General features: G+C 42.0%; 1 protein-coding gene across 8 annotated transcripts in view; it reads right to left on the reverse strand.

Moving 5' to 3' along the window:
* The window catches only part of ubr3 (ubiquitin protein ligase E3 component n-recognin 3), a 416,754-nt gene that overhangs the window by 362,533 nt on the left and 38,258 nt on the right, over window positions 1–15,963 (reverse strand). For 7 of the 8 annotated variants that reach the window (XM_068035370.1, XM_068035368.1, XM_068035367.1 and 4 more), the window contains exons 4-6: window positions 10,856–10,999; window positions 5,353–5,393; window positions 3,568–3,631 (exon numbers count right to left, since the gene is read on the reverse strand). In XM_068035370.1, the coding sequence (XP_067891471.1) occupies window positions 3,568–3,631; window positions 5,353–5,393; window positions 10,856–10,999 (249 nt within the window). The remainder of the gene's footprint in view (window positions 1–3,567; window positions 3,632–5,352; window positions 5,394–10,855; window positions 11,000–15,963) is intronic. The other variant, XM_068035371.1, reaches the window with a different exon arrangement.

The following is a 15,963-nucleotide window of genomic DNA, read 5'->3' on the forward strand; positions in this document are numbered from 1 at the left end:
AAGAGCATGCCAGGAGCAGAACCAGGCATACCGAAAAATGTTGTGCCAACCTTGTGAAGTTACAACACAGGACTGCATTCATGCTCAACAGCAGAAGCAGCATGCTACAGACAGAGGTAACTGATCTCACAACCAACGGATTGGATCACAGCTTTGCAGTCTTGCTACACCGAGTCATGAAAGGTGGCGGACAATTTTAAAAAACTAACGAGAGGTGCAGGCTCCATCAGTATCCGCATTCTCAATGATGGCAGAGCCCAGCACATCATTGCAAAAGACAAGGATGAAACGTTTAGAACCATGTTTAGCCAGACTCGCCAAGTGGATGATCAATCTCAGCCTCCACTGAGACCCCCACCATCAGAGAAGTCAATCTTCAACCAACTCAATTCACTACAAGCAAAAGCAAGAAACGGCTGACCACAAAGGATGCAACAAAGGCTGTGTGCTCCAACAACACCCTAGCTGTTGTGAAGACAGGTGCTTCTGAACTATTCATGCGTCTAACCAAGCTATTCCACTATATAGTTACAACATTGACATCTACCCTACAATGTGGGAAATTGCCCAGGTGTGTCCTGCTAACCAAAAGCAGGATAAATCCGACCTGGCCAATTACCATCTTATCAGTTTACACTTAAATCATCAGCGAAGTGATGGAAGGTGTCAACATTTCCATCAAGTGGCACTTACTCACCAATAACATGCTCAGTTTAGGTTCCGCCAAGACCACTCAGCTCCTGACCTCATTATAGCCTTGGTCCAAACATGAACAAAAGAGATGAATTCCAGAGGGGAGGTGAGAGCGACTGCCCTTGACATCAAGGCAGCCAGCATTTGACCGAGTGTGGCATCAAGGAGCCCTAGCAAAATTGAAATCAGGGGGAAAGCTATCCACTGGTTGGAGTCATACCTAGCACAAAGGAAGATGGCTATGATTGTTGGAGTTCCTCAGGGCTGCGTCCTGGGCACAATCAACTTCAGCTGCTTCATCAATGACCTTCCCTCCAGCATAATGCCAGATGAAGGGATGCTCATTGATGATTACAGTGTTTAATTCCATTCGCAACGCCTCAGCAAATTAAGCGATCCATACCCACATGCAGAAAAACCTAGACAAAGTCAGGCTTGGACTGATAAGCGGCAAGTAACATCCATGCCACACAAGTGCCAGACAATGACCATTTCCAACGAGAGTCTAATCACCTCTCCTTAACATTCAATGGTATAACTATTGCTGAATCCCCATCAATAATCTAAACGGCACCATTGATCAGAAACGTACCTGGACCTGCCACATAAATTCTGTGATTACAAGAGCAGGTCAGAGGCTGGGTATTCTGTGGCTAACAACTCACCTCCTAACTCCAAAGCCTGTACACCATCTGCAACGCACATGTCAGCAGTGTGATGGAATACACTCCACTTGCCTGGATTTGTGCAGCTCCAACAACGCACAACAGTATTTAGGACAAAGCAGCCCACTTGATTGGCACCCCATTAAACATTCACTTCCCCCATCATTGGCAAACCATTGCGACCATCTAAAAGATGCACTGCAGCAAATTGCCAAGGCTCCTTCGACAGCACCTCCTAAACAAGGGCAGCAGGCTTTTGGGAACACCACCACCTGCAAGTTCCCCACCACGTCACATATCATCCTCACTTGGGAACATATTCACTGTTCCTTTATTGTTGCTGGAACCCCCTTCCTAGCACTGTGAATGTACCTACACCACATGGATTACAGCAGTTCATGAAGGTGGCTCATCGCTACCTTCCCAAAGGCAATGAGGGATAGGCAATAAATGCTAGCCTTGCCAGCAACACTCATGTCCAACAAACAGCTTTAAAAAAAAAAAAATCGCTAATTTTTTTTTTTGAGGGAATGAGATGCCAGACTTGTAAAATTAATTTTCCAGGGCAAGGGAGGTTGTTCACCAGTAACCATCAATTACCACACCATTAAAAACTCAATTACTCCTGAATGCTCCAACCCTAACTGTTTCAGCCGTTTTTAGTGCAGATCCAATGGTTGAGTACACTGAGTTCACACCTTTGCAATCATTTCAATGCCAAATCCATCAGCAAGAACTGCAACAACACACCCTGTGAAGCAATGGGTATCTCTGACAGCAACTTATATATTTCCAAGTTGAACTGCACCCTTGTGGGTGGCAGAAGTTGCTGTCTGATTTATATTGTATTAACAGCGAGCACCATTGCCTCACTGTTATTAATGCAAAATCTAAGCCCAAGTCTTTTGGAAATTAGAATAGTGGGTCCCCAGGATTATGCCAATATTTACAGTTGCTTTCCAAAACATAGAAGTAGTGATCTACACTATGAACTGACATTTCCTTATCAATTTTTATCCTGATTACAAAAAATTGCAATACTACTTGGATCACTTTATTGGAGGGCACTCAAATGTTCACCCAGTTTGCCCAATCTTGAAACAAAGAAAATGCTAGCAACACACAGCATGTCAGTCAACATCTGTGGAATGAATAGGCAAGTTAACGTTTCAGGGTGGAATCTTGATTCAGAACTAAAAAGAGCCAGATATGCATATTGATACAATTAGACAAAAGGCAAGAAGCAAAAAAAAATTGTATTAAGACAAACCTGGAGGACAAACATGAGTGGAATTATGTAACAGATCATCTCAGTAAGGTCACAGCCAGAAACAAAAGGCATGCCAATAAGAAAGTGGGAGGTCTGGAGAAATGCAAGAAAATGGGAGAGGCAAGAAAAATTGAAAAGTTGCAGATCAGGTATGAAATTAAAATAGGTATCAGAAAAACAGGAAATAATTGGCAGGTCAGGCATCATCTGACAGAACAAGACCAGTTGACATTCCGCTTGCAGAGTTTTAAGAATGATCTGCACCTGAAATGGTCTGTACTTTCCCACAGATGCTGCTTGATCTGCTGAGCGCTTCCAGCATTTTCTGTTTGTGTTTCAGATTTCCAGCATCTGTAGTTTTTTTCCTTTTGTTTGAAAATGAGGCGAGAACTAAAGTCTGAGATCAATGTTAAAAACCACAGGATCTCAGAAAGATGAGATAATGTTCCTCAAGCTTGCATTTCGTTTCACTGGAACAGTATACAATACCAATGAGAGTCAGTGAGAATGAGAGAATGCGTTAAAGAGGACAGCTACAGGTAGCTTGGGGTTGCACTTAGACAGGACTAAGTCATTAATCTTCTGCTGGTTACCCCAAAGTGGAGAGGACCATGCCATGAATAGCAAATACAGTACACTAGCTTCAAGGAAGCACAAATAAATAAATTACTCCGTGTATGGAAGTCGCCTGTGCGAATATCAGGTAGTAGACCCAACTGTGATACTTTTTGTCACTTTTAAGGCTGACACATAAGTAATGGTCACTTCAGAGAGGCACTGAAGTATAGGTAGCACCTGAGGAAACATAGGTAATTTATTCAACACATTCGTGAGTGGAGGGAGGGTGACAAAGACAAAGCAGTCCTTCAAATGCAATGATTTCATTGAATCATTGCTTATAAATCTGTTACCATCAGCAATAAGGTCTTTAAAAAATACCTTTGGTGCTGGAGAGTTTAGCCCTCTTGCGTTTGCCAACACCTTGACTTCCATCCTGCTCCTCCTGAAAAATGAAGGAATAGCTGTTAAGGAAAAACTTAACCCACCTCCTTTAATTTATTCTTTTTTCCTGCCAGAGTTGTTATAAATTACCTATTGAAGGAAGAGGCAAATATTTAATGAACATGCACATTTCTATCAAGGATGCAAAACTGCAATAATTACATGGTTGTCTAGTGTACTCCACCCCCAGTTTTAAATTAAAAATAAGACGACTGTTTAACAGTGACTAAGTTATATTCTTTCGGATTTAAAAAAAAAATGGGATTCTGGGATTATTCATCACTGTTTGAGAATTCATTGCATGGTTCCATCCATCTATAATTAGGTCTACTGGTTTGTCGTAACTAAGTGACATTCAGTTTTTAATTGCACGCAATTAAAGGATTTTCCACAATTTAGATTTTGTTCTGCCAATTCCATGTTTGCCTGTGAAATCACAAATAATTGCCCTTGATCAGTTGGCAGCCTCTGAATTAGAAGGTTGTGCGTTAACATCTTCCACATACTAAATTGCATAATCTAAGCTGACCCTTCAGTACAGCACCGAGTATTGCACTGCTGGAAAGACTGGCTTTTAGATGAGACATTAAGCAAAGACTATGTTTGCCAGTCAGCTCAGATGGAAGTAAAAGATCCCAAGGCATTATGTGAAGAGCAGGGAGTTCTACCAGTAACTTAGGCAATATCCCTCCCTCAGCCACCAAAAACAGATTAAGGAACAATCATTCATTTGCTGTCATCAGGATCTTGTTCTACGCAAATTGGCAACCTAACAGTACACTGTACTCCAAAATTAATTAGTTAGTTGTAAAGTACTTTGGGACATTATAAATACATGAAAGGCACTATGCTACCTCTTCCATGATTTCTTTCATTTTCACATACTTGTTTTCAACCTAAATCATCGCCACCAATATAAATTTTATATCACGTTCACATTCAGCAAGCACTTACAATTTGCATCATACTTATAGAACACTCCAAGCTGTTGTTTGTTTCCTACAGAAAACTGAAAGTTTATTAGGAAGCCATTACATTACAATCAAATAACAAAGTCAATGTTTTGTGAAATATCCATGCTTTAGAAAAAAAAAGACTTTTAGGTTTGCACACCAATAATATTTGCTTAGTTCTAGTCAGAGAACTTGATGACAAAATAATGTTTTATAATCTATTGGAGAAAGCAGTATTTATGTGCATTTCATAATCCATTTGAAATTGGATTGAAACTGCCCAAAGTGAGTTAAAAAGACCACCATCCCATGATTATCACTGGTTTGAAGTCAACAACCGGTATGAATTAATGACCTTCCTTACCTATAATTAAAATGTGAATTAAAAACCATTTGGATGCAACTTCCATATAGCTCACATAAAAATATATATTAAAAGGACGAAAAGCCAGCAAATGTCATGCTAATGGTTCATGAAAAGCTTTACTAAAATAGTGTGACATATTTATTTCCCGAACAGATTATCCTGTGGCCTCCGAGATTACCAATTTAGTGATGATTTGTGCCAAATTAAGGACAGTTTCATGCTTGCGCCCCCATGCCCCCACAGGACTGAAACGACCCAAATTCATTTCCACACAGGATTCTTATCATCATCATAAAGGGATATATTCATCATCCTGGGCTGAATTTGAATATACGTTGCGTAGATAAAAATTTAGCAGCTAAACTGCTTCACCAATTCCCCAGTTTTTATATTTAAACTCACCTCATCAGAAGAATCTATCTGTCCTGTTCCTGCTGTTGCACCTTAAAGATAAAAATATACTACAATGTTAGCTGTAATACCAATGCAGAAAAACAGCAACCCAACACAAGATGAAAAAATTTCAACTTGATATTTTATCACAACAATTTTTAATGTATTTTCCAGTTTATTAAAAATACTTATGCTGATAAGCTTCAAAAAATGATCAGCCATTCTTTATTCTTACTAACAGTGGAGGAGAGAGCACACAGGACCCACATTGGAAGAGATAGAGGAGTAGATATGAGGGCAAATCTCAGAGAGGTGGAAAAATAATAGGGTAATAATAGTAGTGGATTTCAACTTCCCCATTATCAACTGGGATAGTCTTCGTGCAAAAGGCCTAAAGGGGGCGGAATTCTAAAAATGCATACAGAAGAGCTTTTTGATCCAGCATGTAGAAAGTCCTACAAGAGAAGGGGCAGTACTGGACCTAATCCGAGGGAATGAAGCTGGACAAGTGATAGAAGTGTCAGTGGGGGAGCATTTCAGGGATAGTGACCATATCTCTAAGATTTAAGGTGGTTATGGAAAAGGAAAAGATGAACCGGAAATAAAAATACTGAATTGGGGGAAGGCCGATTTCAATATGATAAAACAGAATCTGGCCAAAGTGGACTGGGTGCAGATATTTGTAGGAAAGTCTACATCAGACCAGTGGGAGTCATTCAGAGGAAATAGTTAAGAGTTCAGAGCCAACATGTACCCGTTAAGGTGAAGAGTAGGACCAACAAGTCCAGGGAACCCTGGATGTCAAGGAATATAAAGAATTGGATAAGGAAAAAAAAAAGAGGCTTGTGGCAGATTCAGAGCACTGAAAACAACAGAGGCACGACAGGAGTACAGAAAGTGTAAGGAGTACTTAAAAACATAATTAGGAGAGCGAAGAGGGGACATGAAAAAACACTGGCAGGCAAGATAAAGGAAAATCCCAAGGCGTTTTATAAGTATATTAAGGGCAAGAGGATAACCAGAGAAAGAGTAGGGTCCGTTAGGGATCAAAGTGGCAATTTGTGTGTAGAGCCAGAGGTTTTAAATGATTACTTTTCATCAATATTCACTATGAGAAGGACGATGTAGGTGTAGAGATCAGGAAGGGGGATTGCGATAGACCTGAACAAATTAGCATTGAAAAGGAGGAAGTATTAGCTGTTTTAGCGGGCTTAAAAGTGGATAAATCCCCAAGCCCAGATGAGATGTATCCCAGGCTGTTATGAGAGGTGATGGGGGAGATAGCAGGGGCTCTGACACAAATTTTCAAATCCTCTCTGGCCACAGGAGAGGTATCAGAGGATTGGAGGACAGAAAATGTGGTACCATTTTTCAAGAAGGGTAGCAGGAATAAACCAGGTAATTACAGGCCGGTGAGTCAAACATCAGTGGTAGGGAAACTATTGGAAAAAATTCTGAGGGACAGGAATAATCTCCACTTGGAGAGACAGGGATTAATCAGGACAGTCAGCATGGCTTTGTCAGGGGGAGATCATGTTTAACTAACTTGATTGAATTTTTCAAGCAGGTGACTAGATGTGTAGATGAGGGCAAAGCAGTTGATGTAGTCTACATGGACTTCAGTAAGGCTTTTGATAAGGTGCCGCATGGGAGATTGGTTAAGATGGTAAGAGCCCATGGGATCCAGGGCAATTTGGCAAAGTGGATCCAAAATTGGCTTAGTGGCAGGAGGCAGAGGGTGATGGTCGAAGGTTGTTTTTGCGAGTGGAAGCCTGTCTCCAGTGGCAGGGATCGGTGCTGGGACCTTTGCTGTTTGTAGTGTACATTAATGATTTAGATGTGAATATAGTAAGTTCGCAGATGACACGAAAATTGGTTGTGTTGTAAATAGTGAGGAGGAAAGTCTTAGATTACAAGACGATATAGATGGGCTGATAAGATGGGCAGAGCAGTGGCAAATGAAATTTAATCCCGAGAAGTGTGAAGTGATGCATTTTGGGAGGACTAACAAGGCAAGGGAATACACAATGGATGGTAGGACGCTAGGAAGTACAGAGGGTCAGAGGGACCTTGGGGTACTTGTCCAAAGATCACTGAAGGCAGCAGGACAGGTAGATAAGGTGGTTAGGAAGGCATATGGGATACTTACCTTTATTAGCCGAGGCACAGAATATAAGAGCAGGCAGGTTATGATGGAGCTGTATAAAATGCTAGTTAGGCCACAGCTGGAGTACTGTGCACAGTTCTTGGCACCACACTATAGGAAGGATGTGATTGCACTGGAGAGTGTGCAGAGGAGATTCACCAGGATGTTGCCTGGGCTGGAGCATTTCAGCTATGAAGAAAAACTGAAAAGGCTAGGGTTGTTTTCCTTAAAGCAGAGAAGGCTGAGGGGGCACCTGAGGTATACAAAATTATGAGGAGCATTGATAGGTTAGATAGAAAGAAACCTTTTTCCCTTAGCGGAGGGGTCAATAACCGGGGGCATAGATTTAAGGTAAGGGGCAGGAGGTTTAGAGGGGATTTGAGGAAAAATTGTTTCACCCAGAGGGTGGTTGGAATCTGGAACTCACTGCCTGAAGAGGTGGTCGAGGCAGGAACCCTCACAACATTTTAGTAGTATTTGAATGAGCACTTAAAACGCCAAAGCATACAAGGCTATGGGCCAAGTGCTGGAAAATGGTATTATAATAGTTAGGTGCTTGATGGGCAGCATGGACACAATGGGCTGAAAGGCTTGTTTCTGTGCTGTATAACTCTATGACTATGACATTCAAATAACTTAAGTATCAATGTCTAAAATAAGGCAAATGAGTTAGAGTCAGAATGACACAGAAGGAAGCCATTCGGCCCATCAAGTCCACGCCTGCTCCCTGCAGAGCAATCCAATCAGTCCCATTCCCTGACTTTATCCCTGTAGCCCTGTAAGTTTATTTCCAAGTGCCCATCCAATTTCCTTTTGAAATCATTCATCGCCGCCACCAGCACCCCCTCTGCCCTCCCCTTCTACTACCCTTGTAGGCAGCATTCCAGGTCATGACCACCCGCTGTGTAAAAAGGTCCCCCCTGCATCTCTTGCCCAAAACCCTCAATCTGTGCCCCCAGCCCTTGTAAGATCAGCTAATGGGAATAGCTTTTTTTTTTGTCTACGCAATCCAAATCTGTCAGAATCTTGTATATCTTTATCAAATCTCCCCTCAAACTCCTTTACTCCAAAGAGTAGAAGCCCAGCTTCTTCAACCTAACCTTGTTGCTAAAATCCCTCATTCCTGAAACCATTCTGGTAAATCTTCTTTACAGACACTTAAGGACCCTCACATCCTTCCCGAAGTGTGGTGACCAGAACAGCATGCAATACTATAGTTGTGGCTGAACCAGAGCTTTATAAAGTTTCAGCATAACCTCCTTACTTCTATACTCAATACCTCTATTTATGAAGCCCAAGATCCTATATGCTTTGCTAACCAATCTCTCAATATGGCCTGCCACCTTTAAAGATCCATGCACTTGAAACCACAGGTCTCTCTGTTCTTGTACACTCTTTGGAACTGTGCCATTTAGTCTATATTGCCTCCCCCTGTCCCTTTTGCCAGAATGCATCACCTCACATTTCTCTGCATTAAATTCCATCAGTCACCTGTTTACCCATTCTGCAAGCCTATCTACGTTCTGTTACAGACGATTGGTATCATCCTCACAGTCCGTCACACCTCCAAGCTTGGTATCATCAGCAAATTTTGAAATTTTACTCTGTATAGCCCTTAAGGCAATTTTTTTATCCAAGCTGACACTGGCCCTCCTATTCCACGAACCTCAATTTTGGTGTGAATGTGGAGAAAGCACACTGAACACTTGAAGATTCCAGCTCAGTGTCTCTGTATTCCGCTGGCACAAAACGTGTAAGTACACTCATGAAGACTAAAAAAACTTAAACAAACTGATTACAGTGGACGACCATTGCTCGTGCACCCACCCCCCCCACCCACCCCCAAGCAGGAGAACCATTGAGAGTTTAACTCTGTTTGGAATCAGTAGTGTTGCAGACTTGTTTATTAAACAATGGGAGGCAGGAATGCCTCGCTACAGCAGGTGTGCAAGTTTGTGATCCTGAACCTTTTTCTCTCAACCACTTATCCCCACTCAGAATTTATTTATTTTTAACCTGGGCTACTGCAAACAAAGATAATGCTTTTATATATAAATATCAACTTGGCTCAGTTAGCAACAACTTTGCCTCTGAATCAGAAAGCTGTGGGTCAAGTCCCATTCAAGGACTTCAACACATAAAACTAGGCCGATAGTTCAGTGCAGTACCTAAAGAGTGCTACATTGTCAGGGGTGTAGTCCTTTGATGACATATTAAAATTTGGTCCTGCCCGGCTGTTCAAGTGAACGTTAAAGACTGCATTAGAAAATCAAGGCTTTTTCCCTGTGTCCTGGCCTATTAACCAACATCAAAAACAGAAAATTATTTTTACAGCACAAACTTTAAAGTTATGCAAATTATAAAAGAAAAACAGGTACTTATCCAATTTCATTTTGAAAGGTACTTTTGAATCTGCTCTCACCACCCTTTCAGGTAATGCATTTCAGATCATCATTACTCACTTTGGAAAAAAAAACTAATTTTGTCTCTGGCAAGGTAATTCTCAATCAATGCATTTTCAAGGGCAAGACAGTCAATTGTAAAATGGCTGCCAACCAGCCTTTACCGCACCCGACAAACTCACTCCCTGCCAAACTCCAGCGCAGTTATCTACCTGATATTTTTCATATATGATACAAGGTACTGCTGTTTCATGCTCAATGCAAAAAAATCAGTTCTTATAAGCAAGCATATTCAAAGAACATGAGCGGAGTACAAAGTAATCAGGAACATGTCCTGAACAAACGGACCAGATTCACAAGTAGGATTTCCAATACTTAAGATGATTTAGTATTAGTCACTCCAGACACCAGGATTAAATCACCAAATAAGTTTGTACATAAACTCAGTAATTTCAAGAGTTGTTGAATAATATTTGTACCCAGTTACATTAAGGTTACAGTCCCTATTCCAAAACAAAAAATATTTAGAAATTCTTCGAGATCTCAGAACATGATTCATGAAATATTTGATTTAAGCTTGTTGCTCTGAAGTCCAAACTAAGACAATGGAATATCAAATCTCTTTTACAAATAATCTGAAGTCACAGAAATTGCCCATTATGTTTACAATTCTGAAAGAAGGGAATTCTATTTTTTTTTTCAAACTGCCTTCCTCTTTGATGGACTGGCCAGCACCATTAGTGCAGTAATCTGTGACGCCTGTTGCCCAATTCACCCAGTCATAGGTGACTCATTCCCCTTCGGAGTGACGGCTGCACATTAATCAGGTAATTTCAACCAATACAGAGAAAATGGCATACCTTACAGAAAATAAAAGGAGACATCTATACTTGTCACAATACTGTCAATCCATATAATCTATTGTGATTCGACAATATCAAACCTTCACAAAGAGGTTACTTACCCAAAATAGTTACATTACTTGTCCCTGCCATTTGATCTAGTACAGATGTCACAGATTGTTCCTCAGAAGATACTAGACCAGAGCCTTTTAATGCTGCCAGATACTTTTCGTAATTTTTCTTTGCATACATCTTTTCTCCAGTGCCTTAAGAGGAAATAAAGTGATCTTTCAGCCAACTAAACTTTTACTATCAAGAAACATTTCAAAAGACTCACCGTGCAGACTTAACATTATTCAATAATGTAATAAATACACAGGAGCTCATCCACCATACAAGCTGTATGCCATTTGAAATATAGCTACTCAGTTAAACGAATTATACCGAAGCCATATAAAGGATTCTGGAAGATGCTAAAACGTCACAACATAAAATTTAAAACAAGGAAACAGAGTGACCACTCCATGTTAACTTCTATCCTCCACACACACTGTATTAACAATTGCATAAGCCTGCCCGGTACCCATACACTTTATTCTCCTCTCCTTCTAACCTATTTTTAAATGTTGGCATTTTCTCTGCTTCATTCACCAGCTCATGCATTCCTCAGATTCTCAACCCTCAAGTGAAAAAAAAGTTGACCTGTTCTTTATCCTAAATCTCATACATTTAACCTTGTATCTATTTCCCCTAGTTCTAGACTCCTCCCTCCACCCAAATCAATAGAAATGTTTTTTCCTATTCTCGCAACTTCATAATTTTAGACCCCTTTATTAAACTACACTGTAATCTCCTCTGTTCCAACAAAAGCAGACAATTTTTCAAGGCATTCTTCATATTTGCATTTCCTCTTACCAGACAGCAGTCCTGCCTACAAATACTGCCAGCTTTTTCTTCCCCAATGCTTCACGATCTGCCCACCACCCCTCTCCAGTACTGCTGGATTCCAGCAGGCTTCTTTTCCCTGGAACCCCTTCTCCAGTTATCCAAGATCCTAGTACTTACCCCAGTGTTCTCAAATCCTGGGACCTGTCTCGAAGTATCACGATACAGAGATCCCATCCAGTGTTACCTCCTTCTCAATGTTGCCCAATTCTATGGCCGACCCCCAATGCTGACAAATCAATGTTCCTGGTAAACTACTTAGCATACCACTCCAATTCTCACATGAATTCTAATTCACCTTCAAGGTGCCACAGGAAATCAAGCATATAATAAAATCTTACGCTCATACATTGTTTACAAAAGGTTACTCATGTCAACTTACTACTATTTTAAAATCTCACATCCCCATTTGCAATTGAAACTGCTTATACAAACTTGTCACCCTGCAAGTCCACAAGCTGGCTACTCGGTGGTGCTTTTGCCAACAAATCACTCCAAGTACTTTACTACTGTCACTCTTCAGTAACTGAAATCTCACATCCAAAAGGGCTTAAAACAAAAAGAATATCACAATAGCCTAATTAAATTGAATTGTCATTTATTTCTTTCCATGCCTTCATTGAAGTTTTTAACTTGATGGCTCGTCTGCAAAAAGTCTGAGCTCAGATTTGATATCTCTGCCCAGAGCTGTGTTACTGTGAGCTAAATTTGAAATGTGCAGTCTGACCACATGCAATACATCTAACTTTCCAGGTTGTATCAGAACTGTTCAGTCAGCTGCAGTGATGGAATATTTTCCTTAAGTTTCTGCTCAGTTATTTTTTCAAAACTATTTCAAGAAAAACTGGAGGACAAACTTTAAGGAAACAACATTCAGATAGTGGTTATTGCAAATAGGTTATGTTCATAATACAAAAGGACAGACTACTGATCATACACCTGTAGTTTTTGTTTTGTGTTCCGTAAACCAGGGATCCAAGGCTCTCTCGTGGTCTACAAGATGATTTGCCAGGAGCTCCCTTTTTCCACTGTGCAGACAATTTAAAGCTGACTTAATGCTGATCCCCAAAGATTACAGCATCCAAGGCACAGAACTTCTTCACCTTCCAACCCTGAGTCACTGAATGACACCAGCAAAGTATCACTTTAGCCCCTGGTCCCACAGTGTTTACAAGGAACCAGAAATTACTGGCTAGCCCCAGGAGGCTCATTGTCATTGGCTCTCTGCGTTGTCAAAAAGATGGTGCCCAGTCTCAGCTCAACTCTTTAGTGACAGACAAGAGAAATGAAAGCTGGTACAGCTATCAACATCATCGGTCTCATCAGCTCTCTTACCAGCTCCAAAGTTTTTTTTTGTTCATGGAATGTGGGTGTCGCTGGCAGGGTCAGCATTTATTGCCTATCCCTAATTGCCCTTGAGTGGTGCACATTAGTCCATGTGGTGTAGGTACACCCACAGTTCTGTTAAGGAGGGAAGTCTAGGATTTTGACCCAGCAACAGCAATATATTTCCAAGTCAGGATAATGTGAGACTCGGAGGGGAACTTACAGTAGGCAGTGTTCCGATGTACATGCTGCTCTTGTTCTTCTATGGGGTAGGGGGTCGTTGGTTTGGAAGGTGCTGTCAGAAGGAGGATTGGCATGTTGCAGCAATGTGTCTTGCAGATGGTGCACTGTGACCGTGGTTGTTTAAGCTGGTGGATGGGGAGCCAATCAAGTGGGTTGCTGTGTCATGGATGCTGTTGAGCTTCTGAGTGTTGTTGGAGCTGCACTTATCCAGGCAAGAACATAAATAGGAGGCGGCGGCCAGCCTCTCAAGCCTGCTCCACCATTCAATAAGACCATGGCTAATCTGATCTTGGCTTCAACACCACTTTCCTACGCGTTACCATAGCCCTTGAAGCCCCTATAATTCAAGAATCTGTCTACCTCAGCCTTAAAGATTTTCAATGACTTAGCCTCCACAGTTCTCTGGGGAATTTTTCATCACACTTCTGACTGTGCCTTACAAATGGTGGACAGGGTTTGGGGAGTCAAGATAGGAATTACTCACCACATAATTTCCAGCCTGACCTGCTCTTGCAGCCACAGTATTTACTGGTTCAGTTAAGTGTTTGATCAATGGTGGTGGATTCAATGAGGATATGCCACTAAATGTCATGGGGAAGTGGTTAGATTTTCTTATTGGCGATGGTTATTGTCTGCCACTTGTGTGATGCAAATGTGACTTGCCACTTATCAGCCCAAGCTTGAACCTGGTCAGGTCTTGCAGCATGCAGGCACAGACTGCTTCATTCTTTGAGGAGTTGCAAATGGAACTGAACACTGCAATCACCAATGAACATCCCCACTTCTGACCTTATGATGGAGGAAAGGTCATTGATGAGGCAGCTGTAGGTCGTTGGGCTGAGGACACTACCCTGAAGCACTCCTTCAGCGATATCCTGGGGCCGAGATGATTGGCCTCCAACAACTACAACCATCTTCCTTTGTGCTAGGTATGACTCCAGCTTGTGGAGCGCTTCCCCCACCCCACCAACTCAGATTCCCATCGACTTCGATTTTACTAGGGCTCCTGATGCCACACTTGGTCAAATGCTGCCGTGCCGTAAAGGGCAGTCACTCTTGTCTCACCTCTGGAATTCAGCTCTTCCGCCCACGTTCGGACCAAGGCTGCAATAATTTCTGGAGCTGGGTGGTCCTAGGGGAACCCAAACTGAGCAACGGTGAGTAGGGCACTTTACTGATGATTGAGAATAGACTGGTGGGGCAGTAATTGGCCAAATTGGATTTGTCCTGCTTTTTGGTTATAGGACATATCTGGGCAACTTTCCACATTGTCTGATAGATGCCAGTACTGTAGCTATACTGGAACAGCTTGGCTAGGATGTGACTATTTCTGCAGCAATCTTCAGAACTATAGCCAGCATGTTAGAAACACAGCTTTTACTGTATCCAGTGCGCTCAGTTGCTTCTTGATATAAAGTGAAGTGAATTGAAGTGGATGAAGACTGGCAATGTGAGATGCTAGGAATAACAGAAGGATGTAGATCATCCAACTCTGCATTTCTGGCTGAAGACGGTTGCAAATGCTCAGCCTTACCTTTTGCACAGACATAATGATCTCTACCATCATTGAGGCTGGGGTGCTCCTGGAGCCTCCCCCAATTGGTTGTTTAATTACCCACCACCATTCACGGCTGTATGTGGCAGGACTGCAGAGATTTGATCTGATCTATTGGTTGTGGGATTGTTTAGCTCTGTCTATCACATGCTGCTTCTGTTGTTTAGCATCTTATGTAGTCCTGTGTTGTAGCTTCACCAGGTTGGCATCTCATTTTTGGCGTGCCTGGTGCTGCTCTCCTACACTCCTCATTGAACCAGGGTTGATCCCCTGGCTTGATGGTAATGAGTGAGAGATACGCCTGGCCATTAGGTTACAGATTGTGGTGGGATACAATTTTGCTGCTGCTGCTGATAATGATGATCCAAAGCGCCGCAAGGATGCTCAGTTTTGAGCTGTTAGATGGGTTCAGAATCTACCACATTTAGCACAGTGGTAATGGCACATAACAGGATAGAGGGTGTCCTCGGTGTGAAGACTTGACTTTGTCACCAAAAAGGACTGTGCAGCGGTCACTCCTTCCAATCTTGTCATGGATAGATGCCTCTGCAACAGGTAGACAGTGAAGACAAGGTCAAGTGGGATACTTGCCTTTATTAGCCAAGGCATAGAATATAAGAGCAGGGAGGTTATGATGGAGCTATATAAAACGCTAGTTAGGCCACAGCTGGAATACTGTGTACAATTCTGGTCACCACACTATAGGAAGGATGTGATTGCACTGGAGAGGGTGCAGAGGAGATTCACCAGGATGTTGCCTGGGCTGGAGCATTTCAGCTATGAAGAGACTGAAAAGGCTAGGGTTGTTTTCCTTGGAGCAGAGAAGGCTGAGGGGGGACATGATTGAGGCGTACAAGATTATGAGGGGCATTGATAGGTTAGATAGGAAGAACCAAGGAGCATAGATTTAGGGTAAGGGGCAGGAGGTTTAGGGGAAATTTGAAGAAACATTTTTTCACCCAGAGGGTGTTTGGAATCTGAAACGCACTGCCTGAAGAGGTGGTGGAGACAGGAACCCTCACAACATTTATTAAGTATTTAGATGACCACTTGAAACGCCATAGCATACAAGGCTACAAGCCAAGTGCAGGAATATGGGATTAGAATAGTTGGGTGGTGTACGGCTGCCACCAAGGGCCTGTTTCTGTGCTGTATAACTGT

Source organism: Heterodontus francisci, chromosome 7 (genome assembly GCF_036365525.1).
Source record: "Heterodontus francisci isolate sHetFra1 chromosome 7, sHetFra1.hap1, whole genome shotgun sequence".
In the NCBI taxonomy this organism is placed as follows: Eukaryota; Metazoa; Chordata; class Chondrichthyes; order Heterodontiformes; family Heterodontidae; genus Heterodontus; species Heterodontus francisci.